Genomic DNA, 25,402 nt, shown 5'->3' with positions numbered 1-25,402 from the left:
CACCATCATTGTGGGGTTCATTTGTTTTTCCAGGTCAATCAGAATGTGGAGATCCAAAGGGCCCGTCTACGAGATGATATTAAGGAATATAAATTCAGAGAAGCACGTCTGCTGCAAGACTACACTGAGCTTGAAGAGGAAAACATCTGTCTCCAGAAACAAGTGTCTGTTCTGAAGCAAAACCAGGCAAGTTTTTCAAAATAGTGAGCATTGTTTTGGTAGCAACAGTTAATTCCTGTGTTACAGCATGGTTCTGTTTCATTTCAGCATCCAACCACTTATTTTCTATACTGCTTTTGAGACTATAATCTCTATCTTTTAGTACCAACAGTTGCCCCAAAATGTTTAAGTCCTTTCTGTCTCTATTTATACACTGTCTTAAGACTTTATTGCTTCTGCTTTGACCTCCAAGTGTCGTGGTTTAAACCCAGCCAGACAGCTTGTTCACTCACTTCCCTGCCTTCTTGCCCTCCCCCTACTCCCGGAGGGACGGAGAGGAGAATCAAAAAGAATGCAACTCCCCGGGGTTGAGATAAGAACAGTTTAGTAACTAAGGCATAACACAAATCACAACTGCTGCCACCAATAATAATAATGATAAAGGGAATAACAAGGGAAGAGAATACAACACCTCACCACCAGCCAACCAATAACTTGCTTCCCCCAGCCTGACCAAGCTCTGACCGACATCTCCTCCAACCCCACAGTCTCAGCCCTTCTGGGCCCCTCCCCGTTACCTTCTGGGCATGACGTGCTGTGGTATGGAATACCTCTTTGGTCAGTTTGGGTCAGGTGTCCTGTTTCTGCTTCCTCCTGGCTTTCCCTCCTCCCTGGCAGAGCATGAGGCTCACAAAGTCCTTGGCCAAACCAAAACATCATTGTTATCAACTATGTTCCCCGGCCGAAAGTCAAAACACAGCACTGCACCCGCTACCAAGAAGGAGAAAAATGACTGCTACTGCTGAACCCAGGACACCAAGTCATTCCACTGCCTTCTCTGTCTTTGATGGAAGTGAAGTTTCTACCAGTCTGCTTTGTTACTTGGTTTAGTCTTTGCTACACTAGTTTTTCAATGTCTCTTTGCAGTACTCTCCCATCCACCCATCCGTCTGTCCTCTTCTACAGTATCTGTAAGCAGATATATTTCTGAACGTATGTTTTTAATGCTACTTATTTCTTACTTTGTCTCTCCAGTTGTGTGCTCTTCCTCTCTTGCAGCTACTTTCATTAAACATGAGCTACTGTTACATTTGCTTTATAATGTCAGACCTGGATGACTGTTCATCCAAAAGGTCACACTTTTAATTACACAGTTCCAGCTGTTTTCAGAATTTTAGAAACCTGCATTTTTTTGAACAACTGAAGAATTTTCCTGAGTCACCATTAGCAGAGGTAGTTAGCTTAGATGTGTTGTTAGATGTGGCCTTTGGCATGATTTGTTTATCTTCACCTGTCAGATGGGGACTTGTTATTTTTATTCTTCAGATACCCATCATCCTCATTATATAAATTAAAACTTGAGATTCCATTGAGGAAATGGTATAATATTCCCAAAATACAAGCTCCTGAAAAAAAAAAAATAGTGTTAATACCACCTGTTGTAATGAGCACATAGCAAAAACCTAATAGGATTTGCTGTTGGTGTTCATAACTTCAGTGTAAGAGAGGTTTAAAAAAAGGCGATTTTATACATAAAACTTAGACATGACATCAAATTTCATGTAGCAGCATTGGGAGTCTAAAGTGTAGAGTCTATGTATTGTAGCTCTCTCAAAATGTGCTGAAATGATGATGGTGACAGAGATGATAAAATGTTTTATTTTGAATATCTAAAGCAGAGTTTGCTGCATCCCAACAGTTTTAAGCCTGGTGGGATATTCTATCAGCAGTGCAGCAGAGTGTCAGAAGCATAACTTTGTAATGCTGGATTTTGAAAATGTTGAGCTTGAATTTGTGGTAAGGTTGGACAGGGAATTTGTTAATCAGAGAAGGAGTTTTCATAATGTGCTAAGAAAGCCTGTTTTGTGATTCTTTTATCACATCCTATATTTCCCATGTGTTTCAATTAAGCTGGAATAGATCAGCTTGTTTATGGTTTGCTTAGAAATTTTCTTCCATCCTCTTTGTGAAGGTAAGTAGTGCAAGCAGCTTAGAGTGAAAGTGCCAAAACTAGACTCTAGTACTGAAAAAAATGAATCTATTCTCACCATATTTGCTGAACCAAACATTCAAAAGTAAAATTATTTGGTGCCTTGCAAGGCAGACATTTTCATTACTGTTCCCCTGTGCCCCCCTGTGTTTGTATAATCTCCAGGTGGAGTTTGAAGGCCTGAAACATGAAATCAAAAGGCTTGAAGAGGAAACAGAATTTCTCAACAGCCAGCTAGAAGATGCCATACGGCTGAAGGAGATCTCCGAACGTCAGCTTGAGGAAGCCTTAGAGACACTGAAGACAGAGCGGGAACAGAAGAACACCCTTCGTAAGGAGCTCTCTCACTACATGAACATCAATGACTCCATGTACAACAGCCACCTAAATATTTCTTTAGATGGTCTTAAGTTCAGTGATGAGGCCACAGAGCCCAATAATGATGAAATCATGAATGGATTCGAACAAAACTGCCTCAGCAAACTCAGCAATGGCAAGAATAGTACATCAACACCCAAGAAAAATGAAAGCTTCCCACCAGCCCCAAGTCTGGTTTCAGATCTTCTAAGTGAATTAAACATTTCTGAAATCCAGAAGCTGAAACAACAGCTTGTACAGGTATATGGGCTTCCTAAACAACTGTGTACTTCCAGGTAGCTGCTAGAGTTTACTGGGGTTGTTATTTCAGTCTTTTCAGTGTCTCACATGGACTGCATACAGTATGAACTATGTTTGTAAAGGCTCTGATTGATTTAGAACTTGAGGATGTTAAAAATTTGCCAGAGAAAAAATGCAGCATGCTGCTGTTTGTATGTGCAGAAAAACTAGCAGTCTTGTCCTGTGTTTGAAGGACAATTGTAGTGCATCTTCTGTGCAGTACGTGGTGTGTCTACTTCATTGTGTCCCTAGCGAGAAAGACAATACTTTGTTTGAAAACGGATAGTTACCCCAGTCATCTTCCTCAAAAGTTTTATACATCAGAACTCCTTTCTCTAATTAGTTCAAAGAACATGACATTTTTATCAGGACCAAGCATTTCTATGATACATTTGTGCTTTTGGGAGGTTGGAGAGTTTGAAACACAGTGTATATTTATGTTGCCCAGAAATGTTATAAAGTTTTGTCAAGCACTTTTTAAGTTTTTCATAGAAAAAGCCTTTGTGGAAAAAGTAGATGGATTTTTTTAAAATGAGACCTTTCAGAGGAAAAAGTTTCAGTATTTCTGAGTCTTTTCATGAAACTCCAAGTTTCCACCATAGGCTAGCTGCAAGTTTTCTAATTGTTTTTTTCTAATGCTATTTCTCATAACTTGATAATTTGAAAGATAAAAGTAAACTTTTGCTTATCTTCAGTTGGAAGAATATTTTCACACTGAGACCATTGGCTATGGAAGAATGTATAATATGGATTTTGAAGTGAAAATGAGAAGGAATTGGCAAGGAACAGTGTGCTCGAGATAGCTTTAGAATAAATGAAATAGCTTTTTAATAAATTAAAAATAAATAACCTTTAGAATAAATTAAATAGCACATGTAATGTGCAAGTGGTTGGGTTTCTGTAACCATATGGATCTTGGCTAAATTGCTGTCTTTTGTAATAAAACCATTAAAGTGATAGTTTCCTTTATGTATGTGTTTGTGTTCGTGCATTTCAGATGGAAAGAGAAAAGGTGAACTTGTTAACAACACTACAGGAGTTGCAGAAGCAGTTGGAAAATACACGGGGGGCCCTCTCAGAGCAGCATGAAAAGGTTGGCAGACTCACAGAAAACCTAAACGCAATGAAGAAACTCCAGGTTAGCAAGGAACATCAGTCTGCCCTTGACAATGAGAAGGACAGAGACAGCCATGAAGATGGAGACTATTATGAAGTTGATATCAATGGGCCGGAGATCCTGGAATGCAAGTACAAAGTGGCTGTGGCAGAAATTACTGACCTAAAAGAAGAGCTCAAAAATCTTAAGGCCAAATACAAAGAATGTGAGTCTAAGTATGAGGAAGAGAAGAGCAGATACGAGACCGAGAGCCAAGCTCTCACTGAAAAGATCACCTCCCTAGAAAAATCCAGTAGGCATGACAGAGAACAGGTGGCCAGGCTGGAGAAGGAGCTGAAGAAAGTCAGTGATGTTGCTGGAGAAACACAGGGCAGCCTCAGCGTGGCCCAAGATGAGCTAGTCACCTTCAGTGAAGAACTGGCCAATTTGTATCACCATGTCTGCATGTGCAACAATGAAACTCCAAACAGAGTGATGCTGGATTACTACAAGGAAGGTAAAGGTGGACGCAGTAGTCCAGAGGCCAAGGGAAGAAGGTCTCCCATTCTCCTTTCTAAAGGGCTGTTAACTATAGAGCTAGGAAAAGCAGAGAATGGAAGTGGTGACAGCAGTCCATCTCCAGTGTCATTGCTGCCATCACCTGTGTCAGATCCTCAGAAGGAACCAATGAATATTTACAATTTGATTGCTATAATCCGGGATCAGATCAAACACCTGCAAGCTGCTGTAGACAGAACCACCGAGTTGTCCAGGCAGCGTGTTGCCACTCAAGAACTTGGGCCAGTGGTGGACAAAGACAAAGAAGCACTCATGGAAGAAATCCTGAAGTTGAAGTCCCTGCTGAGCACCAAGAGAGAACAGATAGCAACTCTGAGAACCGTACTGAAGGCCAACAAACAGGTAGCTAGGTCTAAGAGATGTGAAGATTATAGTGTCAGGGAGTTAAGTCATAAACACAAGGGAATGAATCGCTGCCATACCCTCAGCTCAGCAGGGCTTTTGTTGCTGGTACTTGTTTGGTACCAGACTGAAGCAGGCTGTTTCGTTAGAGGCACACAGCTGTCCTACTGTAAAGCTCAGGATAGTGGCTTTAACTGATTTTTGCTTGTCACATACTCATGAGGTTGTTTATTAATCTTACTGCCTGTCTGAATTTTATCAGATTATATTTCATGTAAGACACCTAAAATGAAGAGGTAAATCTTACTTTCTACTTGAAAGAATCCTAGGAGTAACCTAATTCTAGTATTAATTTTGAGTAGTAACTCAAAATAATTAAGTACTCTTCTCTCTCAAACTGCAAAATAAAAGCCTGCTAAGATGAGGATGTGATATAAGAGCATGGTCCAAATAACAGGGGTGGAAAGGTTAAAAGTAGGGCTTGGGGATTGGTCTGTGCCATTTGATACACCTTAGTGCATCAATAACTGCCATTAAGACACATGTGACGTGCTTCATTGTCTCCTCTGAAGTTAAAGTAATACAAATTAAAGTTGTCTTTAAAAAAAGCATAGTGTTGTTTAAGAAATATATACATTCTTTCAGGGTGTTTTTGCACATTTTAATAAAGGTGTCTCGAAAGGCAAAATGCTGTAGGGGTTAGGAATTGTGCAAGTGATTGATGAATGCATTTAAATATAGAGATACTAGGTAGACTATTTTGTATTTGAAGTATGTGAAGTTTAACTTCTTTTAGTGGCTGGAGATGGGAGTCACTTAATGTATATTCTGTAACTTCCCTAGATGCTGCAGGGTTAATGGGAGTAGGAGACCCCTATGTCCAATCTGTTTCCAGTGTTCAAAAACGAGATCTTACTTAATCTGTACAAGAAAAGTTGACCAAAATTTTAACATTCCAGTACAGAGTAAATGTTTCATCATGTGAATAGGGATTACAGATGCCTTAGCCAGCCACTTTGTGAAGAGTTTCATTAACTAGCACGTTTCTGTTCTTTTTGGTAAACAGACTGCAGAGGTAGCCCTTGCCAACCTAAAAAGCAAGTATGAAAATGAGAAAGCTATGGTTACAGAGACCATGATGAAGCTACGAAATGAGCTGAAGGCTTTGAAAGAAGATGCTGCTACATTCTCTTCCCTGAGAGCAATGTTTGCTACAAGGTAAAGAACATAAGAACTCTGCAAAATGTCATTTTCTTGCTTGTGTGGGGGAAGAGCTTAACACCCACTTCCCCATGCAGAAGAGAAAAATGCCTTTTTCCAGGTGCGTTGCTTATGGTGTTTGTCTGTGATATGTTCTGATTGATGAGAGAAATGCCAGGGATATAGTATGTTGATACAAACCAAGAACCTGTGGTGGTGGTATTTAATTTGGGTGCAAGATTATCCCAGGTTCTTGAAGCCATTAACTCTGAGAAGGAGTGACGTTTAACAGGACAAATAGAGTGTTTATTACACAATAAAGATATGACTCTGCATGACCTGTAATAATCCAGAAAAAGTAAAGATTTTGCAGACATCTTACTATTCTTAGTTTGTTCATCCTGCTTTTGCCATCTCTGACATTTCATTTACCTGCATGAGCTGATTTGGGTTGCACGTGTCTTTGGAACTTTCTTCTGTTTATTTGTGCTTGCTGACATACCACATGCTGTAGATGTGATAAATGCTACTTTGATCTGCATGTTGCTTATTGCTACTATCACTGATTTCTTCCTTAAGTCTACATGTTTCTTTTGATGAATGTTGAGGCAACAACATCACATTACAAAATCCAAATCTGCTTCACAGCTAAGGAGCATTCAGTTGCTCCTGTGTGGAGATGATCCTGAAAGATGGGAAAAGAAAAATCTTTATCTAAAGGTTGCCAGTCCCAGCTCGGTGGGGTTTACAGGGACACCCTTGGTAATATTCATATGCCTGCATATTCCGTGCATTGCCTAAAGAAGGTAGAGAAGAGAGACTGCAAAGGATGCTGTTTAATGTAACCTAGACACTTGCTTTTAAGCTAACCCAAGGAGATGGGGGAGTCTGTGTGCACTGTATGCTGCTGCCTTCTGTGGGCATGTTTAAAAAAAAAAAAAAAGCCAACATCACAGAAAAGATTTTTTTTCTGTCATCTGCTAAAAAGTACCATAGAAAGGAATCAGAAGAGTGCTTCTGAGGATTCCTGAGGCTTTTCAGTATGGGTCTTTTGTGGGGCTGGTTCTGCAGCTCCTTGGCTAATCTTAGGCTTCCTGATGATACAGCCTTTCTCAGCAATATCAATGCATGTGGGTAAGCATAGAAAGGAAAAATGGATACCAAGGAATGCTAAAGGTTGAATTGCAGCAGCTCATTACGCCAGAGAAAAGAATGCCCCTGTACAGTCTGGATTTGTCCTGCTTGCTTTCCCCTCTCTCTCCTCCTCTGCAGTGTACTTAACATGCAGAAATTGCAGTCTCTTTGTTAGCTGTAGATCAGCGTGAAGCTGAGAGGAAGCATGCTCTTAACTTTCAGTTCTTTTTCCTAGATGCAGAGAGCTAGCTGTCTGAATTACACATAACTGCAGTATGTTTTCCCTACATATTTATTTTTCTGCCTCAGTGTGAAATCAAGTGACTGTGAATGATTTGGAGAGGAGCTATCAGAGACATGCTGGAGGGTAATGCTCTCTCTGCCTTTCTCTTGATGCATTATCTAGAGGTCAGTTTTGTCCTTTTACTGGGAAGACAATCAGAATTCCTTGATGTGGGGAAACTGGAAGCAGAATAATGTTTTTTCTGAAAGCGAGACTTAAGAGCTCTGTCCTGGAGCTCTCACAGATGACGAGAGGCAGGAGTGAACTCTGCCTGGGGATGCGCAACCGATCCTCTGCCTAAACGAACAACTGCAGTATCTGCAGTTAAGCTTTACTTAGTAAGAGCAGTGAAAAAAACAAGGGGCCAAGAGCAAAGGAAGGCTATAAGAAGTGAGGGTGGAGTGAGTGGAGATGTGGTCTTCTGAGCTGCAAGTCCTATGAGCATCTGCATTCCCAGTGGAGGCATGGCAGGGAAGCAGCCAGGCCTCATATTTTGCCTGGGACAGCGGCAGTTGCGCCGATCATGAGGAACTGCTGCTTTCTGCCACTGTGCCCAGTATTTCAGATGCCACAATAGCTATCAGGAGCTATTACTGCAGGTAGGGTACTGCTACCCCTTCCTCCCCGGTCTCTGGTCAGAGACTGGTAGTAGCTTGGTGGTTGGCTGAGTGCCTTCGTCTGTCAGTGGCTGTTTCATCCAAGTCTCTTTCAGGTAAGGTAAGTTTGGAAGGGGTATTCTTAAGTGCTTTGTCAAAGACAGCCTCAAAAGCCACTTGGAATCTGGTGTTCAGGTGTGTTTCATATACCAGAAGTATGTCTTCACCGTCACAAACCTGTGAATTGAGTCCCTTAAAAGTGCGCAGTAAGTTGTGTTTTTTCTCTGGCCAAGATATTTGTGTCACCAGATCCTAATCACAAGTGATGGGTTCTTTACCCCAATGTGTTTGTTTTGCTGTTATGTTCAAGTGTGGGATAACAGACTGCTGCTGCCCTGAGATAGGTATTTTCACAGGAAAATGCCCATTTTGTAAGATGCAAAAGAGCTGTAACAGTACATGAGAGTTGAAGGCTGAGAATGAATATAGTAACTGACCTAATTTCCTTTTCAAAGTAGGTTAATCCCACTGATTTGACAATACTACAGCTATTTTTAATAAGTAATGAAAATACAGAAAGACCTCAGCCTGATAAAAAGGAAAGTTTACAAAACACAGATAAACACGTCAGCACTGAGGGTCTGCTCCAGCACTCTAGATAACACTGTATGGCTAAAATCAGGTTGTTGGACAAAGGAGTAAATCAGGGATTGTGTAAAGTACTATAGATATACATGCAATAGCTGTGTTGTTAAAATCCAGAGTTTCTTAATTGAAACAAATATCCCTGTTATATGTACAAACAGACTGGAAGCCGGGTGAAAATCTGACCTGTAGAACTGAAAATGGAAATATCTGCTTAATTAGACTGCAGTCGGTATTTATGTGTCATTGTATTGCAATCAAATATTTGATGTTTCATTGGTAAACTTCATAATCTCCTGAAAAATAAAAAGAAAAGAATGCAGTCACTTCTCAATTTAAGATCCAAAGGAAAGCTGAACATCTCATTTGTTTTACTGTGTCAAGTAAGCTTACACTTGCTGCAAAATGTAAATCAACAGCAAACAATATAGCAAATGTTCATTAGGGTGCAGCCTTCAGTTTTATTACAAGATGTGAAGTGGTGCTTCTTTTTCTCTACAGATACCAACTGGCTCCTGTACTTTACCAGCTCTTTGGAGCAGCTGTTTGAAAAGAGAATTTCCCAAAATAATCTTTCTCAAAATTCATTGTACAAAATACACTAGTGTGGTTACTGGCTTTTAGAGGGTTATAAAAGTATTTACTTAGTCATTTAAAACAGAACAGCTTGTCTTTATAAAATTGAACATTGTTCAGAAGGCAGTCAGTTTTACACTACACTTGCAACATTGAATTACAATAATACCTGAGTATGTTCTGTATTTTAAAGACTAAATTCTTGCAAATTGGTGAAAGAAAATAAGGCTTTATACAAACCACTCAGAATTTTTACCATCATAGAATCATAGAATAGTTAGGGCTGGAAAGGACCTTAAGATCATCCAGTTCCAACCCCCCTGACATGGGCAGGGACACCTCACACTAAACCATGCCACTCAAGGCTCTGTCCAACCAGGCCTTGAACACTGACAGGGATAGAGCATTCACAGCTTCCTTAGGCAACCCATTCCAGTGCCTCACCACCCTAACAGGAAAGAATTTCCTCCTTATATCCAATCTAAACTTCCCCTGTTTAAGTTTTAACCCCTTACCCCTTGTCCTGTCACTACAGTCCCTAATGAAGAATCTCTCCCCAGCATCCCTATAGACCCCCTTCAGACACTGGAAGGCTGCTCTGAGGTCTCCACGCAGCCTTCTCCAGGCTGAACAGCCCCAGCTTTCTCAGCCTGTCTTCATACAGGTGGTGCTCCAGTCCCTGATCATCCTCATGGCCTCCTCTGGACTTGTTCCAACAGTTCCATGTCCTTTTTATGTTGAGGACACCAGAACTGCACACAATGCTCCAGGTGAGGTCTCACAAGAGCAGAGCAGAGGGGCAGGATCACCTCCTTCGACCTGCTGGTCACGCTCCTTTTGATGCAGCCCAGGATACGGTTGCTTTCTGGGCTGCAAGCGCACACTGAAGCCGGCTCATGTTCATTTTCTCATCGACCAACACCCCCAAGTCCTTCTCCACAGGGCTGCTCTGAATCTCTTCTCTGCCCAACCTGTAGCTGTGCCTGGGATTGCTCCAACCCAGGTGTAGGACCTTACACAGTATAACCTAAGAACTAATTTGTTTCAAATAAATTCTTCAAAAAGGCAGAATGAGTCTTTAAAATGCAGTTTGCGCTAAGAGTTTGAACTGCTTCTGAGTGTTAACTACACTATAACAAAACAGTGTAAAGACCACATATTTGCACGTAACTCGTCTTACTCAGGTCTTTGTTCAGGTATATATGAATCAGAGGGCTACTTTCAAAGTGTTTGTTGAGTATTTATTGAGTTTAGTGTGACCAGCACCCTATGTTGAAAGCCCCATAGAAGGAGAAAGCAATGAGTGAGAAGTTCCCAGATTAGTAGTAGATCCTATGCTGCTATTCAGGTTACTTCAAAGTGGTGTGTGGGGAGCACAGAGCTAGGAGCTGCTGCTGTTTCCTTTCTGGCAAAAATTTGTAACTTCCAAAAACATAATATGGTAGGCTTATATTATTTTTTAAACTCTTATCTAACAGCTTAAAAAAATAGGAAGATTTTTTTTTTTAATGCACAAAATAATATAAATCCCTACAAGGAGGGAGTTTAGTAGCAAATTTGAGATTAATTAATTCATCTTCCTTTAAAATATTGTCAGAAGAAAGACTGATTCCTGTCTTTGCTATACAAAGTGCTTTTCCCAAGGGCTTTGAGGGAACATGAAGTGTGTATGTCCTGTTTTCCAATGACTTGGGGTGGGAGTGAAGCAGTTTCCTTGTCTTGTAGGTCAAGGTATGTTTCTAGATTGCCTGTAAGCCATTTGTCATTCAAACTTGCAAGCACATTAGAGTTTAGGTTTCTTAAAATGGATTTTGGAGGAAACAAATACTGTATCACCACAGAGGAGAAAAACCTAGCTTGGAATTTAAGTTTGAGTCTTGTTTCACTTAACTTTGCATTAAGCAGGGAGAGGGTAAGAAGGCTGTAGGGTTCTGCTAGTTGTTTGGAGAACACCTCTGAGCCTGCAGTTTCCAGAGTACACTGTCATTAATAATGAAGCACAGGTGTGTAGATGCACCAACTCACGATTCAGGTTAAAGTCCTTAAAGGATGGTTAGATGAAAAACAGGAGGCCAGTATGGCCATCACTTCACAACCAAGAAAAGAATTCATTGAGAAAAGCTTGTAATGGATTGGACAAGAGAGCAGTTTAAACACAAATCTGCATGTTAAAAAGCAAAGGGTATTTATTTTGCTATGCTAGTCTTTTCCTTGAGTTTGAATTAGTAGAATTTGAGTAAGCATCCTTATAAAATTTCTACTAAATCTAGGAAATGGCAGAAACCATACACAATGGAAGTACAGCATGGTTTTTCAGCTTTCTCTTCCCTGTGTCATTTTACTGCTGGTTTTCTGTCATTTGATATAGCCTGCAAGTTTCTTGTCTCTTTAACCTACATGTTGAGTACTCGTGCACTCATGGGAGGACACCATAATCTCTTTTCTCTAGAAGTACCTCCTGTGTGACAGGTCACAGCCAAACTGTTGCAGTGGATGGAGTAAAGCAGGCTAAACCCAGCCAAGCTGGCTCCTTCTTGGCTTATGTGGTCAAGGAAGGCAACAAACCCAAACAATTATATTCATATGAAGTTGCATTTGTCCTAATAAACCTTGACAGACTTAAAATGTTTCTGAGAAGTGACTTGGGACACATCTTCACTCCTCTGATTAAAGATGCAGGTTTCTCAACTTTGCTAGTCATGTGTTCTCTGTTTCTTTTCCAGAGCCTGAGAAGAAGCAGAGATAGTAAGAGGACAGACATGTCTCATCCCTATAAAATGAACATAGAACAGTAATCAAGAACTCTAGCAGAAGGAGAAGTTTTCAAAAGCAGAGAACAAATGTGCCTGCTTGTAATTAATGGCTGTTCCCATGTTCCAGTGTTTCATAAATTATAAGTAAAGGGAGATACAAACAATTGCAACAGTCAGCAAGGGGACAAGTGGTTAAACAGTTAGGTCATACTGGAAAGACCAGCAGCGCTTAACATGAGCTTAAAATTACAAGAGAGGGCTTGTGATAAAGAAACAAAGCCATGATTACACATAAGGAACAGCAGCTAGCTTTTGTTGATTAATAGAGAAAGGTGTTTCAAATGAATGCATACAAAAGTTAAGAGTAATACAAGCTCTGTCAGTTTTCCAAGTATCCAAAGCATGTGGGAAAACAGTCTTGTGTTCGTGGACAGCAAAGGCCTGCAGAATATAAAGGAGTTTAAACTAATGCAGAGAACAGTGCAGAACTGAGAACGGTTGCTAAAGGGTCTCCATCCTGGACTCCACACAGTAGAAGAACTACTCAACTTCTCTAACAATGTCCTGTAGAGTAAATGCTCAGAGGTCCCAGACACAGAAAATACAACTTTGAAGATTTCCAGAATGGGATTCCCAGATGGAAGTAACAGCATTTGCCTCCTATTCTTGATGCTAGATATAGAGGTGATGAATGATGTCTGAAGAGAAAAATGCCTGGGTTGCCAGCACACACATGAAAGCAAGGAGACATCCAGGCTGAACAAAGGCATTCAACTATCTTATATACAGGCTACAAAAGCCCATGAGATATGTCTTGCACACACTCATGGTTAGTACACTAATGGGCCTGCTTTAGACTGTAAATGTATCTGGCAGTTAAAATATGTACTGCAAGTAATGCTGCATATATTGAAACTCAACCTTGGTGATTGTGCCCCTTGTAGGTAGACCCTGGACCTGGGTTGCAAGGATGAGTTCCCACTCTTCTTTTCCCAGATATTCTTTAAGCGGCTGTGTCCACACCACTGATTCCTCTGTGTGTGGTGCTTTGTTTGTATGCCTGCTGTTAAGGAGAGTGAAACATAGGAGGTGCCTTAGAAATATTCAGAGTAGTGACAATACCAACTCTTGTTGCCTATTTGCTGTTTTGCTTTTAATGAAAATGGAAAGCAAGTTACCTTACCTGATACGGGAGACTACTGCAGCAGCAGTTATTTGTATCCACAGTGTTTTAGATAGGCAAGTCTTGGTTTCATTTGGCAATTAATGCAAAGTGTCAGTGCTCATAGCCTGTAAAAAACAAAGCACTTGCACATCTTCAGTGGTCTTGGGTAGAAAGGGATGGGAAATTCAGGATTAGTTCCTCCAGGCCTTGCTACCTCCTTCAGTGAAGAACTGGGAAAAATGCCTTGCCTGTGTGATAGCTTTAACTTCATTATAATGTAGTTAATAGGGTTGTTAATTTCAACCTTGAAATATACAACAGCAGCCTTTTTTTTAAATTCTAGGAGGAGGGAATTTGCCATAAAGTTTATGATTACTCCTTGAGAGTTTTTATCAGTGGACATTTAGAAGAGCGGCAGCGTCCAGCAGCGTTGAGCTGATTGTTCCCTTTCAGTGCTGGAGATAATTCTTCCCATATGCTTCAAACTACAAGAGAGATTTGTGGTCTGATTACTTTAATAGTTTTTACTAATGGACATTGATTATACATGGCTTATTAGCAACATTCTGGAAAACTATCGCTGGTTATAAGCCATTCTCTGTTCTTAGTGAAAATCACAATGATTTATACAAATACAGGCCAAAGGATTTATTCCCTTCAAATACAGAACTCGGACAAGATCAAGGTATTGAGGAAAATTAGTAATTAGCTAAGGTTTCCATAGATATTCCCTTAAACTTGCTTATCTGTAATCCTGAACTGCCTAAATCTGGGATTTCTTTCTTCTGCCTTCTTCAGGATTTGTGCTTTATTTTGTTCTTCAGGGATTCTTGAACACCACATTACTGAAGCTGGGATGTGCATGGCTTACAACTGTGCAAGCCTAAAAATGTCTAAAAGATGCTTACTCAGTAGTGGGCCTTGTTTCTGCAGTCAAGTGGGGGAAGGTGGTAAAATTCAGCCATTAATATTAATTTCTAATATAAAGATTCAGTTTGAAATAGCAGCTGGCTAATAGCCCTTATAGCAGAATGCAGGCAGTGCTCATTTACATAATTTTAACTGCTTCTCTGCTAATATGTTTCCCAGTGGGTTTTTTGTTTTTTGTTTTTTTTTAAATTATCCCTGTTTTAATTTCTTATGTAGGTCTTGTGATCTCTTGAGCTAAAAGTTAAAGGTTTCCTTCAGTCACATCTGTTTTGCTTTCTTGGAAGTTGTCACGGGGTACTATATTGATTGCAGAGGAGGGGGAAAAGTTGTAATTATGTCCAGGTGCATTTGGTTACATCCCTTTTTTCTTTCTGAAACAGATCTTGAGTCAATACTAAATTAAGCTATAAATGTTATTGAATATAGTACAAACTAAAGCTTAACTAAAATGGTATGTAGAAATAAGACACAACTGGCATTTGTGGGAAGCAGTGGTATGCAGCTTTTGAAAACGAGACAACTCTTCTAGTTTTCAGTAATTTGGCTTCAGACAGTGTTTTAGAGGATTTAGTTTTTATTTTGTATCATTACATTTATCACTCAGGATATTTCCTCTGTGTAGATACTTGCTTCGGCTGTTGTTTTTAAAAATCCAGTTGATGTCTCCTTAAGATCCCTTTTTGTTGTTAATTACCAGTCATAAGAAAACAGGCAACATCAAAGCCTTCTATCCACTTAAAACTGTGAATGTGTAAATGTACAGCAGGTTTATAGTAATTTCATATTCTTTAAAGCATGAAAGCTCAATTATTTTCTGTCAAAGATGGTTTTAAAACGACAAAATTTTCCGTCGTTGGCTTTTGTATTGAATATATAGCTGGGAAGTAGCTCAGCACATGGCAAATGAAACTGGAAAAGGGAAGGATCTTTTATCATTGTATCTGCAAAGCCACAGGAATAGATACACATACCATAACAATACGTAGCAACTACCACTAGGTAGAGCAGTGTTAGCGGCTGCGTCCTCTTCAGTGCTTAGGGAGGCTAGCTTTTTGGAGAAAATTAAATTGGGAGTCAGTGAACAGAAGGCAGATCCCTCTCCACATGCAATGTCTACATCCACTTCTAGGAAACTTTTCAATCCCCACTTGTTCTGATCAAGTGAGCAGTTGCTGTGTTTTGCTAGTGTAGGTCTTGAGGCTGTATCACTTCATTTGACTTAAAGATCAGGACAACAGGTTTAGGATGTATGACTCTGTGTGTAGTCATAGTAGTTAACAGTCCTGCCTCTCCCTGATCCTCCTCTGTATAGGAGAGAACACTTATTAGAATACAGTAAAAAAATGCAGCTGCAGGAATGCTACTGGTAACACTTCTTTTTTGTTGAAAAGGAAGGCAGAACTCGTTGAATTGAGTTTTATGGGAGGGAGGGATGGGGAATCTAACTAATTTAGGTATTTGAAATAGTGAATGCCTTGTAATTTCTAAGGAGAGTCATTTGATGTTATAATTTTAAACCTCTGTGCTAACAGAAAGCTTGATGAGATAATGACTTTCTACAATAACCTTTTGGAATCAAAATCAGGACTTTAATTATAGCTTGGCTCACGTCTGAACGACTGTATTGCCTTCTAGACTCTTGACAAGCTTTGTCTGTGTTACCAGTGAGCTCTCAGGTTTGGCACTGTGTTAGATCGAGAGGCATTTGAACACCAGAAACATTTAGAGAAGAGGATGAAGGGACATAAGCAAGACTATGTGGCATTCCCTACTCTGTTTTACTGCAATGGTTTTGTTTTCTTTTTATTTCCTCTTTTATTTCTAAATGGGGCAGGGAGTCAGGGAGAAACCTGCCACCTGCCTTGGCTGGCTTTGATTAGCGCCTCTAAGTAGACAGCCTGCAGTAATCTTGACACTGCTTCACTGCACTGGAAACCCCAGGGCTAATTTAACATCCTGTTCTGTACACAAAAAAAGTGGATACATTTTGATTCACAAGAAAGGAGCTAGGAAAGGGGGAGCATGGAAACTCCCCATAATTTCACCTTGCCCTTATCTCTTGGGAGAGTAATACTGAGAGTGAAACAAGGGTAATGGGGACAGGTCACTCCAGTGTCAGATCATATTTTGCTGAGGCAATCACTTTACATTCCTTGAGGAATTTGTAACACTTTCTGGACGTTCTCCTGGTTTGCAGGAGGGGAGCTTTGAAGGAATCAGGTTTGAGGTGTGGGTAGAAGAAAGGTAACTCGTGATATAACCAGACTTGTGCTTTTCACCTCAAATGTCAGGAGTGTTTGAAAACTGGAGAGAAACCCCTCAGACCTCCCAGTCTGTGCCTTGCTCCCCACCGAGTGAAGAAAATACATCTCTGGCAATGCAGAGCAGCAGGCTGCATGGTTAGTGGTCATGTTGTGAGCTTCTTATTTCTGTAGCCATGCCCTCATCCTTCACTGAGAGGGGAGGATGTTGTGCCCGCAAGATCTATTGTTGCCTTTCAGAGCTCCTGGGGCCATTTCAGACTGTGTTCTTCTTTAGTGCTCATGGCAAATGGGATAAGGTTTGGCCCTTAATGAATGATGATAAATGTCCCATTAAGTCAGAGGGTTTTCCACTTTGATGTTAAAAGAGGCTTCTTTGGGATTGTTTTTGCTTTTACGAAGAAGTTTTATTTTACAGATGTGGTCACTGTAAATTCCAGCTGGTACCTGTGTGTACTTATTTTTCTATCATATATGTAATTGGTCTTCTATGTGTGCAGTAAATATGCATCTACATGTAAAGACACAAGTTTTGCCATGACGCACTGTGCAATTAAAGTTGTAGCTTTCAAGCTCAGTGAAAATGACCATAGACTAAACAGCTTGCAGGCATCTATACAGCTTCCCCACACACATGCACACAGCATTCCCAGTAACACTCAGTTCCTTTTTTTATCTGTTTTAAAATTAATTTTGAAGGTGAAAACAATTATATAAAGGCCACTTGCTGTAGAGATAACAGTAATAAACCAATATTTATAGATTTTTTAGGAATCTGAATAGGTTAATGTAGAATTATGAAGGATGCTTGCTTGTAACATTGCTGCTCAGTCACCAGTGGAAATCTGTTGTTTGTTCTTTACTGTGAGGGTGGTGAGGCACTGGCATGGGTTGCCCAAAGAAGTAGTAAGTGAGCCATACCTGGCACTGTTCAAGCCTTGGGCGACATAGTCAAGGGTGAGGCGTCCCTCCCCTGATGGGTTAAACTAAATGATCTTAAGGTTCTTTCCAACCCAAAGTGTGAAGTAACAAACTATGAATTTCAGGTGCTCATCAAATGATAAAATAGCAATGGTCATTTTGCAGAACTCCTCAGACTCCAGCCTAAAGGTTAGAACTATAGTGGTCTCTGTATAAGTAGACAGAAAAGTGACTTGACTGCATTGTGTCTGCTCACTTTGGAAGGACATCTGACAAATCTTTAGACATGAGTACTTCTACATCAGGTCCCACACTTTCATAGTTTAAGGTTGCTGTTAATTCTGCCACATCCTGAAAGGCGTGAACGTGTGGTATGTGGAATTGTAAGAACTCCAGTGAAAGTAATTGTGATTTTCTACAGTGTGGTTGAAATTTCTATGTAAAAGAGTGCGTATGCAGACAACTGCAAAGCTATCCCTGCTAATATTGGCCAGACACAAGGGATTCATGTGTTACAGATGGAAACAGGATTGCTAAAGATTGATATATTTCATTGCAGATGTGACGAATATGTCACACAGTTGGATGAAATGCAGCGGCAGCTTGCAGCAGCCGAGGATGAGAAGAAGACTCTGAACTCCTTGCTTCGGATGGCTATCCAGCAGAAACTGGCACTGACCCAGCGGCTGGAGCATTTGGAGCTTGACCATGAGCAGTCCAAAAGGGCACGTACAAAATCTTCCAAAGCCAAGAGCAGTAACCCAGGCGTAAGTCATATTCAGTCCTGCGGAGACAGGTCTGAAGGATCTGTCCTTAACAACCAGGTTTTTTGTAATGAGAAATATAAAATCTATTGTGACTAGGACAGGTATGTAGAAAAATCACATTATGCATCTTATCTTATGCTGTAACTGTCAGCGTAAATCCCCACTATCTAATGTCACAGTGAGTTGGCTTGTACTAGTATGTTGTTGAACCAGGTAATACAAATTGTATTATGGTGGTCTTAACTGTAACTAATTCGTAAGTATGGGGATGCTATTAACAAGTTAATAGTGGAAAGGAATTAGCTTTTTTCCACAGTTAACATGTATGGGTTTTGCTGTTTATGGTGAGTGTTAAAAGAGTACACCTGATATAGCATATCTGGTGCTACTAATTGTAGTTTGTGTAGTACAAATGTGATCCTTTCTCCAGGGTTGCAGCATACTTCAGGAAAAGCATTTACAGGCAGAAACAAACAGAAAACCTTCCTTGTTATTGTGGCTTAAGAAGTGATGAAAAGCAAATGTTAAAATGCAGAGCATTTTGAAACTGGAACCAAACTTAATTTGCCTGTTGTGGCAGATATTAAGAACTTGCTGTCAGATCATCACTGTCCAAAGTCCTAAAGCTTTTATAGGCTATAAAAGCTACAAGGAATATTGGTAGGGTATGTTATTTACACTCTGCTTCCCTCTCTTCAGAGGGTTAACAGAATAAACTTGCACATTTATATTAAAAATACGCAATATTTACCCCATCTGATATAAAACTTTAAATTTGAAGAATTGGGATCCTATGTGGTAGACAGTTCCACTTTAAGAAGTTATGCTGTGGAAAAGTGTCATGTCCTGAAAGGATCTTTGTGGTCTGATATTGCTCCTTGCAAAGATAATGCTTTGAAAAGAATCTGTTTTATGTATTACTGTAGCCACACAACATGTATGTGTAGAATTAATGTGACTATGGTCTAGTATTGTCAGTCACAAAACAGGTTTTCTCAGCTTTCAGTATTAACCTAAACAGGGTTAGTATTTCAGAGCTCTGATCATTATTTATTTTTTAAATGCACAAAAGATACTGCATTCCTTATGCAAGCACATGTTTCATAGGGCTCTACATTATAGGCACAGGAAATTGAACCAGATCATTCTGCTAATAATTATTTATGAAGTAGCTTAGTATACATGTTAATCTTTAAAAACAAGTAAACCTTTGTCTGCTATTAAACTTCTAAGAGGCCTTTTTAGCCACTTAATTACAGTATATTTGATAATATAGAAGTGTACTTCATAATTGGTGCCTACATAAGAGAAAAAGATTGAAAATGTTGCTTCTAAAATTGTGGAAAACTTGTGGAGCACAGGAAGGCACGCTTCTCTAAACCAGAGTTTTAAAGTGCCTCGAACTTTATTTTAGTGTAAAGCCCTGTTCATTTTGTACTCTTTCAAATAATTTTGTATGCCTCTAGTATTACTAAAAGCAGTGTGAGACTGCAAGTTGTCTGCTTCGTTGTGCTGTTTTATAATGCCATTCTAATACTCCTGGTGTGGTACTGCCTCATCTCACTACCATTTCTTATAGATGATCAGCAGCTTGCTTCCTGCACATTGCCACTCTGCTTATAAGTAGTCAGGAGGTATCACAGTACTAATATAAGGTAATAAGGAGCACAGCTTGTTTTTCCAGTGAGGGGAAACCAGAGGGGATTTTGGCTTCCCAGATATTGGGGGATGGAGAAGGGGAAGACTTCTAAATTCATGCAGGGAGACTTTAAACAAATGGAATATTAGAAACCTTGCTACAAAGCTGGGAACATTGGAACACCACAGCTCAGTGCCAGAATTGCATTTATCATTATTGAGAGGAGGAAAAAGTGATTTAACTGTAATATGTTAACTTCATTAGTACTCATATATTCTCAAACTTCACTGCTTGATAAGTTTAAAGAAATAGCAATTCTGGCTTTAGGAAACCAGGCCCTGTGCATCTAGTATTACTTTCTTTTTAGAAAACATTGAGTTCTCCTGAATTTGAGCTTTAATATTGCTAAGTAGCAGGTCTGATATTTTAGAAGCGAGACATCTTTTAACAATTTTCAATCCTGCTTTTCTTGTTACTGCACAATCTTCCAAAAGGCCTTTATTCTTCTCATTGTTGCATTAAGAATAATTTAAAAATACTTTGTAAAAGCCACATTTGAATGCTAACTTTCTCTGCTTCTATAGAAACAGTTACAATTTTGTTTCCACTACTAAAGGTAGGAATCTTTAATATGCTTTTCACTGCTTCCATGTCTCTAACAGCAGTAATTTTGCAAAATACTAATGGCAAAAAGGTAAATTGGAAACCATAATTGGATGCATTGTTAGTTTATTTCAAATTAATTGGAACTTTCTTGAAAGATTTCAGTGTTACCACCACAGGGGTACCAGACAGTGGTACCAGACTATTACTATCAGTCTTGACTCATGCTTTTAGTTCCAAGTAGGAACAATTTTGCTGTTATGCCAGTAGTCTCAGTAGTCATTTTCATCTTCATTAATTTCTGTGAATCATCAAAAAAACAAGCAAAAAAGCCAACCTGACTGCTGTTTGAGCTTGTCAAGTTTATGGGTTGACTTCTTGGAGCACGTGTTACAAAAAGAAGTGAAGAGTGGTGATAAGGTGACTTGATCCTGCTATTTGTATTTTTAGATATTATTTAAGATTGAGTCTTGTCATTCTTGATTAACAGTTTCTTGAAAGGTACATTTTCTGTAAGTCCTTCATATCACTTCCAATGGGTTGGGATAAAGCATGGAAAATTCCTTAAGCTGTCACCTACCTCTGCAAGCAGGCTCTTCTTCTGAATTATGTTCTCTGCATTGGCCTGCATGATATAACTGACCTGCATGTCTCTGGAGAACCTGAAGCTTCACTGAAAATGTTTCTTGCACGTTCATCGCTATTAAGTTGTGCTTGAACAGCAAAGCTTTATTCAGTACTTGTAAGAAATGTTCTTTCTGCAAAGCTATTCCTTCCAGGCTAAACTCCTACAGCATTGTTTGACTGGTGAGCTAAGGTAGCTGCTTCTACCCCAATAAGCTAACAGACACCCTCAGCCAACTAACCTGCTTTTGCAGCACGTTGTTTTCAGTTCTTTGAGAAATAAACAGGTTCTGATATTTATTTTTTTTTCCCTAACGCTATTTTATTTTTCCATTTTCCAGCTGTAGAATAGTCCCTGGAGAAGGCCTTTCCATCAGTGCAACAACATTTCTTAGCCTCTTTCATTATGGTAGCCCATTGCACAAAGAATGAAAACCACTGACCTGATCCTAAATTTTGAAAACACCTTTTCCTATATATACTACCTGAAACTTCCTTTTTATGTCTGAAGCTATAAAACAAACAAGCTTTACCTAAAAGTGCTGCTGCAGTAAGAAAACTTACAAGTGCTGAAGAAACCTACTTCAAATGTAATGATCACCATGTTAGTTTATGATCTACTAGAAATGTTCAGATGGAGGAATTTCTTATTGCAGATGCTCATTTTTGTCTGATTGTTAAACCTCTGCACTTTTGATATTTTGATATTTTTCTTTAGCTTCTTTAATTCCTTTTGTAGAATGATTTATATAAATGCAGTGGTTTGTGCTCATAGTCTCTCTCCAATTTGGGCTTGTGATATTTGACTTCTGCATCAGCATGTGGCAGAGATTTTTTGAGGACTCTAGGTTGTAGTTAGAAAAGAGTTTCAACAAAAAGCAGGAGCTCTGCTAAACTGTGCTGTGCTTCAGCAGCTTTTTATTATAAAATATTAAGCTTTATATGTCTAAATTACTGATTTTTTTTTTTTTTTTAACTGCCATGTTAATTAAGAAATCCAGGGTATTCAAATTCTGGGGTTTTTTTCATATTGTATTATTATTCTTAGGAATAGTTCAATGTAACAAGAAGAAAACTTGACTCTGCTCTGGTTAAAACAGTAATAGGCACTTGAAAAATATTAAAGTAGTATTACCTATAAATTCCAGAATTCCTGGGTTCTAGGAAGTTGAAGTATTATTGATTAACAGAATTTTATACAACTATACCAGTTAAATTCCAAATTGGAATTGTTTTGTTACTTTTTCATTTTATTGTGCCAAATTATGGTACATCTAGAAAGTAAAATTCTAAAGTTGTCAATGATAGGCTGTTATATATCAGCGCCTTTCTGTCATTAATTATTGCCAGTAGTGCCTTTAATCATTTTAAGGGAGACTCTTAGAATAGCTTAGTCTAAGTCCTGTAACTTAGAATAAATGGAAAAGCTGTTTCGGAATTTATTGAAGACATGGAGCAATAAGTGAAACTGTGTGAACTCCCCCTTCGCACGTTTTAATGGGTAGTCTTACATAGAGATTATATATTCAAGGAATTGTAACAAATTCTGTTAGTCAGTGATATTTCATCAGGCAAATCCTTGCAAATTCAGGGCTGTAGAGGAAAAAAAAAGAAACAAAAACAAACAACAAAACAAAACCATCAAACTAAACAAACCCAAATACATTGTGGGAACCAGACTCATGTTGAACAAAGAAGCAAGATATATTAACACATCTGTGGTAACAGTACAGAAAGCATATTGGGATTGCTGGTATTACGTTAGCTTTGTTGGTGGTGGATGCATTTAACTATAGTATTGTTTGCGAATGTGAACAGCAAAGCATTGATATCTTCTCTTGCATGTTGTATCTAATTGTAATTTCAGGAAACAGAAACAGAGAAGTGCATCAACAAGCTGTGCCTATTGCTCAGCTGTTTGTTGAGGCTCACATGTATGATTAAATTGGTACTTGCTGAGGGGGAGCATTCCCACTACTCAAAAAAAGTTCAAATTGAAATAATATTGACAGTGGGGAAAAGATTTCTGTTTGCTGGAAAGAACATTATTATTCCTAGACGTGGGGACTTGTACTTCCATCTTCTGTTACAGTATTGATTCATAAGAAATATTGTTACATTTAAAATAACTACATTTGTATGTGGGTATTTATTTGGAATGATGTCCAAGTACTGTATTATGTTTTATGTGCATTACCTTTTAGTGGTGGATTGGTCTCCATTTAACATCATATGCATGTATTCCTGCCAAGTAACCTTTACACAGATCTGGAAAAAAAAGTAAATAAAAAAAAAAACAACCAACAAAAAAAAACACAAAAAAAACCTTAAAGAGAATGTGGAAACTTCTGTGAAGTGTAACTGTGTGTCCATGGGTGACCTGAGGGGTAAAGAGGGCAAAACCTTACTTCCAAATTAATAGAAATATGTTTAATGTAGGAAAGATCTGCCTGCGTAAAGGTAGTCGCATCAGCAGTATCAATAAAAGAAAACAGGAATTGCATTTTCTGCTTGGTGTTTTTGCTTTGAGGCAGCATCATTTCAATTAGTCTTCCTGAGCCATTTTCAGTGTGGGGCTAAAGAAATGTTAATTTTTATCTGAGAGAAACTAAAAACATAAACCTCACTTTTCTGCAGGTCTAGAAAACTGATTACTTGTCTTCATATTTACCCTGTGTGCTGTTCCATGAGATTTTCGGGGACTAGCTTTGGCCCTGATCAGACTGGTTTAATCTGTTTCACTGAACAAGCATGCAAACACTCGTATACTAGTACACAAACTAGTACAGGGGAGAGTAGGACTAATGCTTTTGGTGGCAGTGGTGACAAGTCTTCCTGAAGTTACATCTTAATTTCTCATATACTCGCCAAAATGTATTAAGATGTTGTTTATCCAGTAGAATTGACAAACAACCCTGAAGGAGTATGCTTACAGTCTTGAGGGCGAGGCTGAGGTTTGCCCCATCAATACAAGGATATTCCTTGATTGATGGAATATGGTTCTATACTATAGTTTAACAACTCTTCAGTCCCCACGTGGGATTCCTAGAACTGTTTTGTTTATTGTTTATATTCCTGGTAGCAGTGAGTTGCATTAAACCAGCTAATCTGGGACTCTTCATCAGGGACTGCAGTGGTAGGACAAGGGTGAATGTCTTTAAACTGCCAGAGGGGAGCAGGAGCTCTTCCCTGTGAGGGTGCTGAGGTGCTGGCACAGGGTGCCCAGAGAAGCTGTGGCTGCCCCATCCCTGGCAGTGTTCAGGGCCAGGTTGGACACAGGGGCTTGGAGCAAGCTGCTCTAGTGGAAGGGGTCCCTGCCCGTGGCAGGGGTTGGAACTGGATGAGCTTTAAGGTCCCTTCCAACCCCTTCTGTGATTCTAATGAACATAATTTATATTGTTACTGGAGAGCAATGTGACAGTTTTTACTTAGGCATTGAGAATATTTTTTGAATTGTGTGCAATAAATTATCTGAACGTATTTGCTAGGATACTTGCCCTGGTTGTGCAGTTCTGCATTTGCTGTAGTGGAAGCTTTATCTGCAGGGTGATCTAAGGGAGAAGTATCTTGTAAGTATCTATATGCATACAAATGACAGAAGAACAAGAACAGACCTGCTGAAATAGTACAACAGTGTGATTCAAAAATGCTTTATTAAGAAAATGAGAAAAGAGAAGGAGAATATTTAGTTTAAAAGCTTGTTTAGTGAATGGCTCCATTAAAACATTAATGTCTTTGACTCTTTCTGTTTAGGGAAAAAATGCAGTGCCTGGAGGGAATGTCGCCTGTGCTGAGTGGGGCGGGTGGGTCACCAGCTGCATTCCAGGCTGCAGATGTTGCTGGATTTAGTCTCCAGGAAAGGAATCTGCCTGTGAATGTAACACTCCTGGGTTCTGTGGCTTCAGTAATTCATTAGTGGTTGGTTGTTTCATGCAAGTAAGGCTTGAAAACAAACTCGTAACTTCCCAGAGGAGGAACAGGGCAGAATTCAGATGGGCTTAAGAGGCCTAAAGACAAAGAGAAGCAGACCTGAAAGTCCCCATGTAGCTAGTTTCATGAGATTAAGGCAAAGAAAATTAGACATAGGTGCTTTTTGGAGATGCCACTGGAAAAGATGGTAAGATGCACAGATATTTACAGAAGTTAGTTTCAAAAATAATTCATATCCTCATGGGTTTTTTTTAAGGCTGATGGTGTCGATTGACCTACAGAATGAGGAAAAGCTATTTTTCTACCCAAAGACGAAGCAAAACCAAAGTAAAACTGTAAAGATCGCTTCTGTGAGCACAAAACCAAGCAAAGCAGCTAATTAATATGATTATTTTGAGTATATTATCATTATGTTGAATGTTTATCTACAAAAGCTTCAAGTGCAAACATTCATTAGTGGTTGCTGGGAAAATCACTCAGGTACAAACTACTCAAAAGATTACTTCATCCTGTGCCTTTCTTTTCTTCCAAGAGGCGCTGACCTTTCCCACT

General features: G+C 39.3%; 1 protein-coding gene across 2 annotated transcripts in view; it reads left to right on the top strand.

Moving 5' to 3' along the window:
• BICD2 (BICD cargo adaptor 2) overlaps window positions 1-23,423 on the top strand; it is a 90,375-nt gene extending 66,952 nt beyond the window's left edge. The window contains exons 3-8 of one of the 2 annotated variants that reach the window (XM_061473064.1): window positions 34-186; window positions 2,315-2,767; window positions 3,804-4,823; window positions 5,890-6,041; window positions 17,847-18,054; window positions 21,262-23,423. In XM_061473064.1, coding sequence (XP_061329048.1) covers window positions 34-186; window positions 2,315-2,767; window positions 3,804-4,823; window positions 5,890-6,041; window positions 17,847-18,054; window positions 21,262-21,267 — 1,992 coding nt within the window. In that variant the 3' untranslated portion in view covers window positions 21,268-23,423. Of the gene's footprint in view, window positions 1-33; window positions 187-2,314; window positions 2,768-3,803; window positions 4,824-5,889; window positions 6,042-17,846 lie in introns of both variants that reach the window. The other variant, XM_061473063.1, reaches the window with a different exon arrangement.
• The last annotated feature ends 1,979 nt before the right edge of the window (window positions 23,424-25,402 follow it).

Source organism: Pezoporus flaviventris, unplaced genomic scaffold (genome assembly GCF_033815535.1).
Source record: "Pezoporus flaviventris isolate CSIRO_AGI_PZ_B2104156 unplaced genomic scaffold, CSIRO_AGI_Pfla_v1 ptg000073l, whole genome shotgun sequence".
Classification (NCBI taxonomy): Eukaryota; Metazoa; Chordata; class Aves; order Psittaciformes; family Psittacidae; genus Pezoporus; species Pezoporus flaviventris.
Note: the sequence above shows the minus strand (reverse complement) of the source record. Positions and strands in the feature narration are given on the sequence as shown.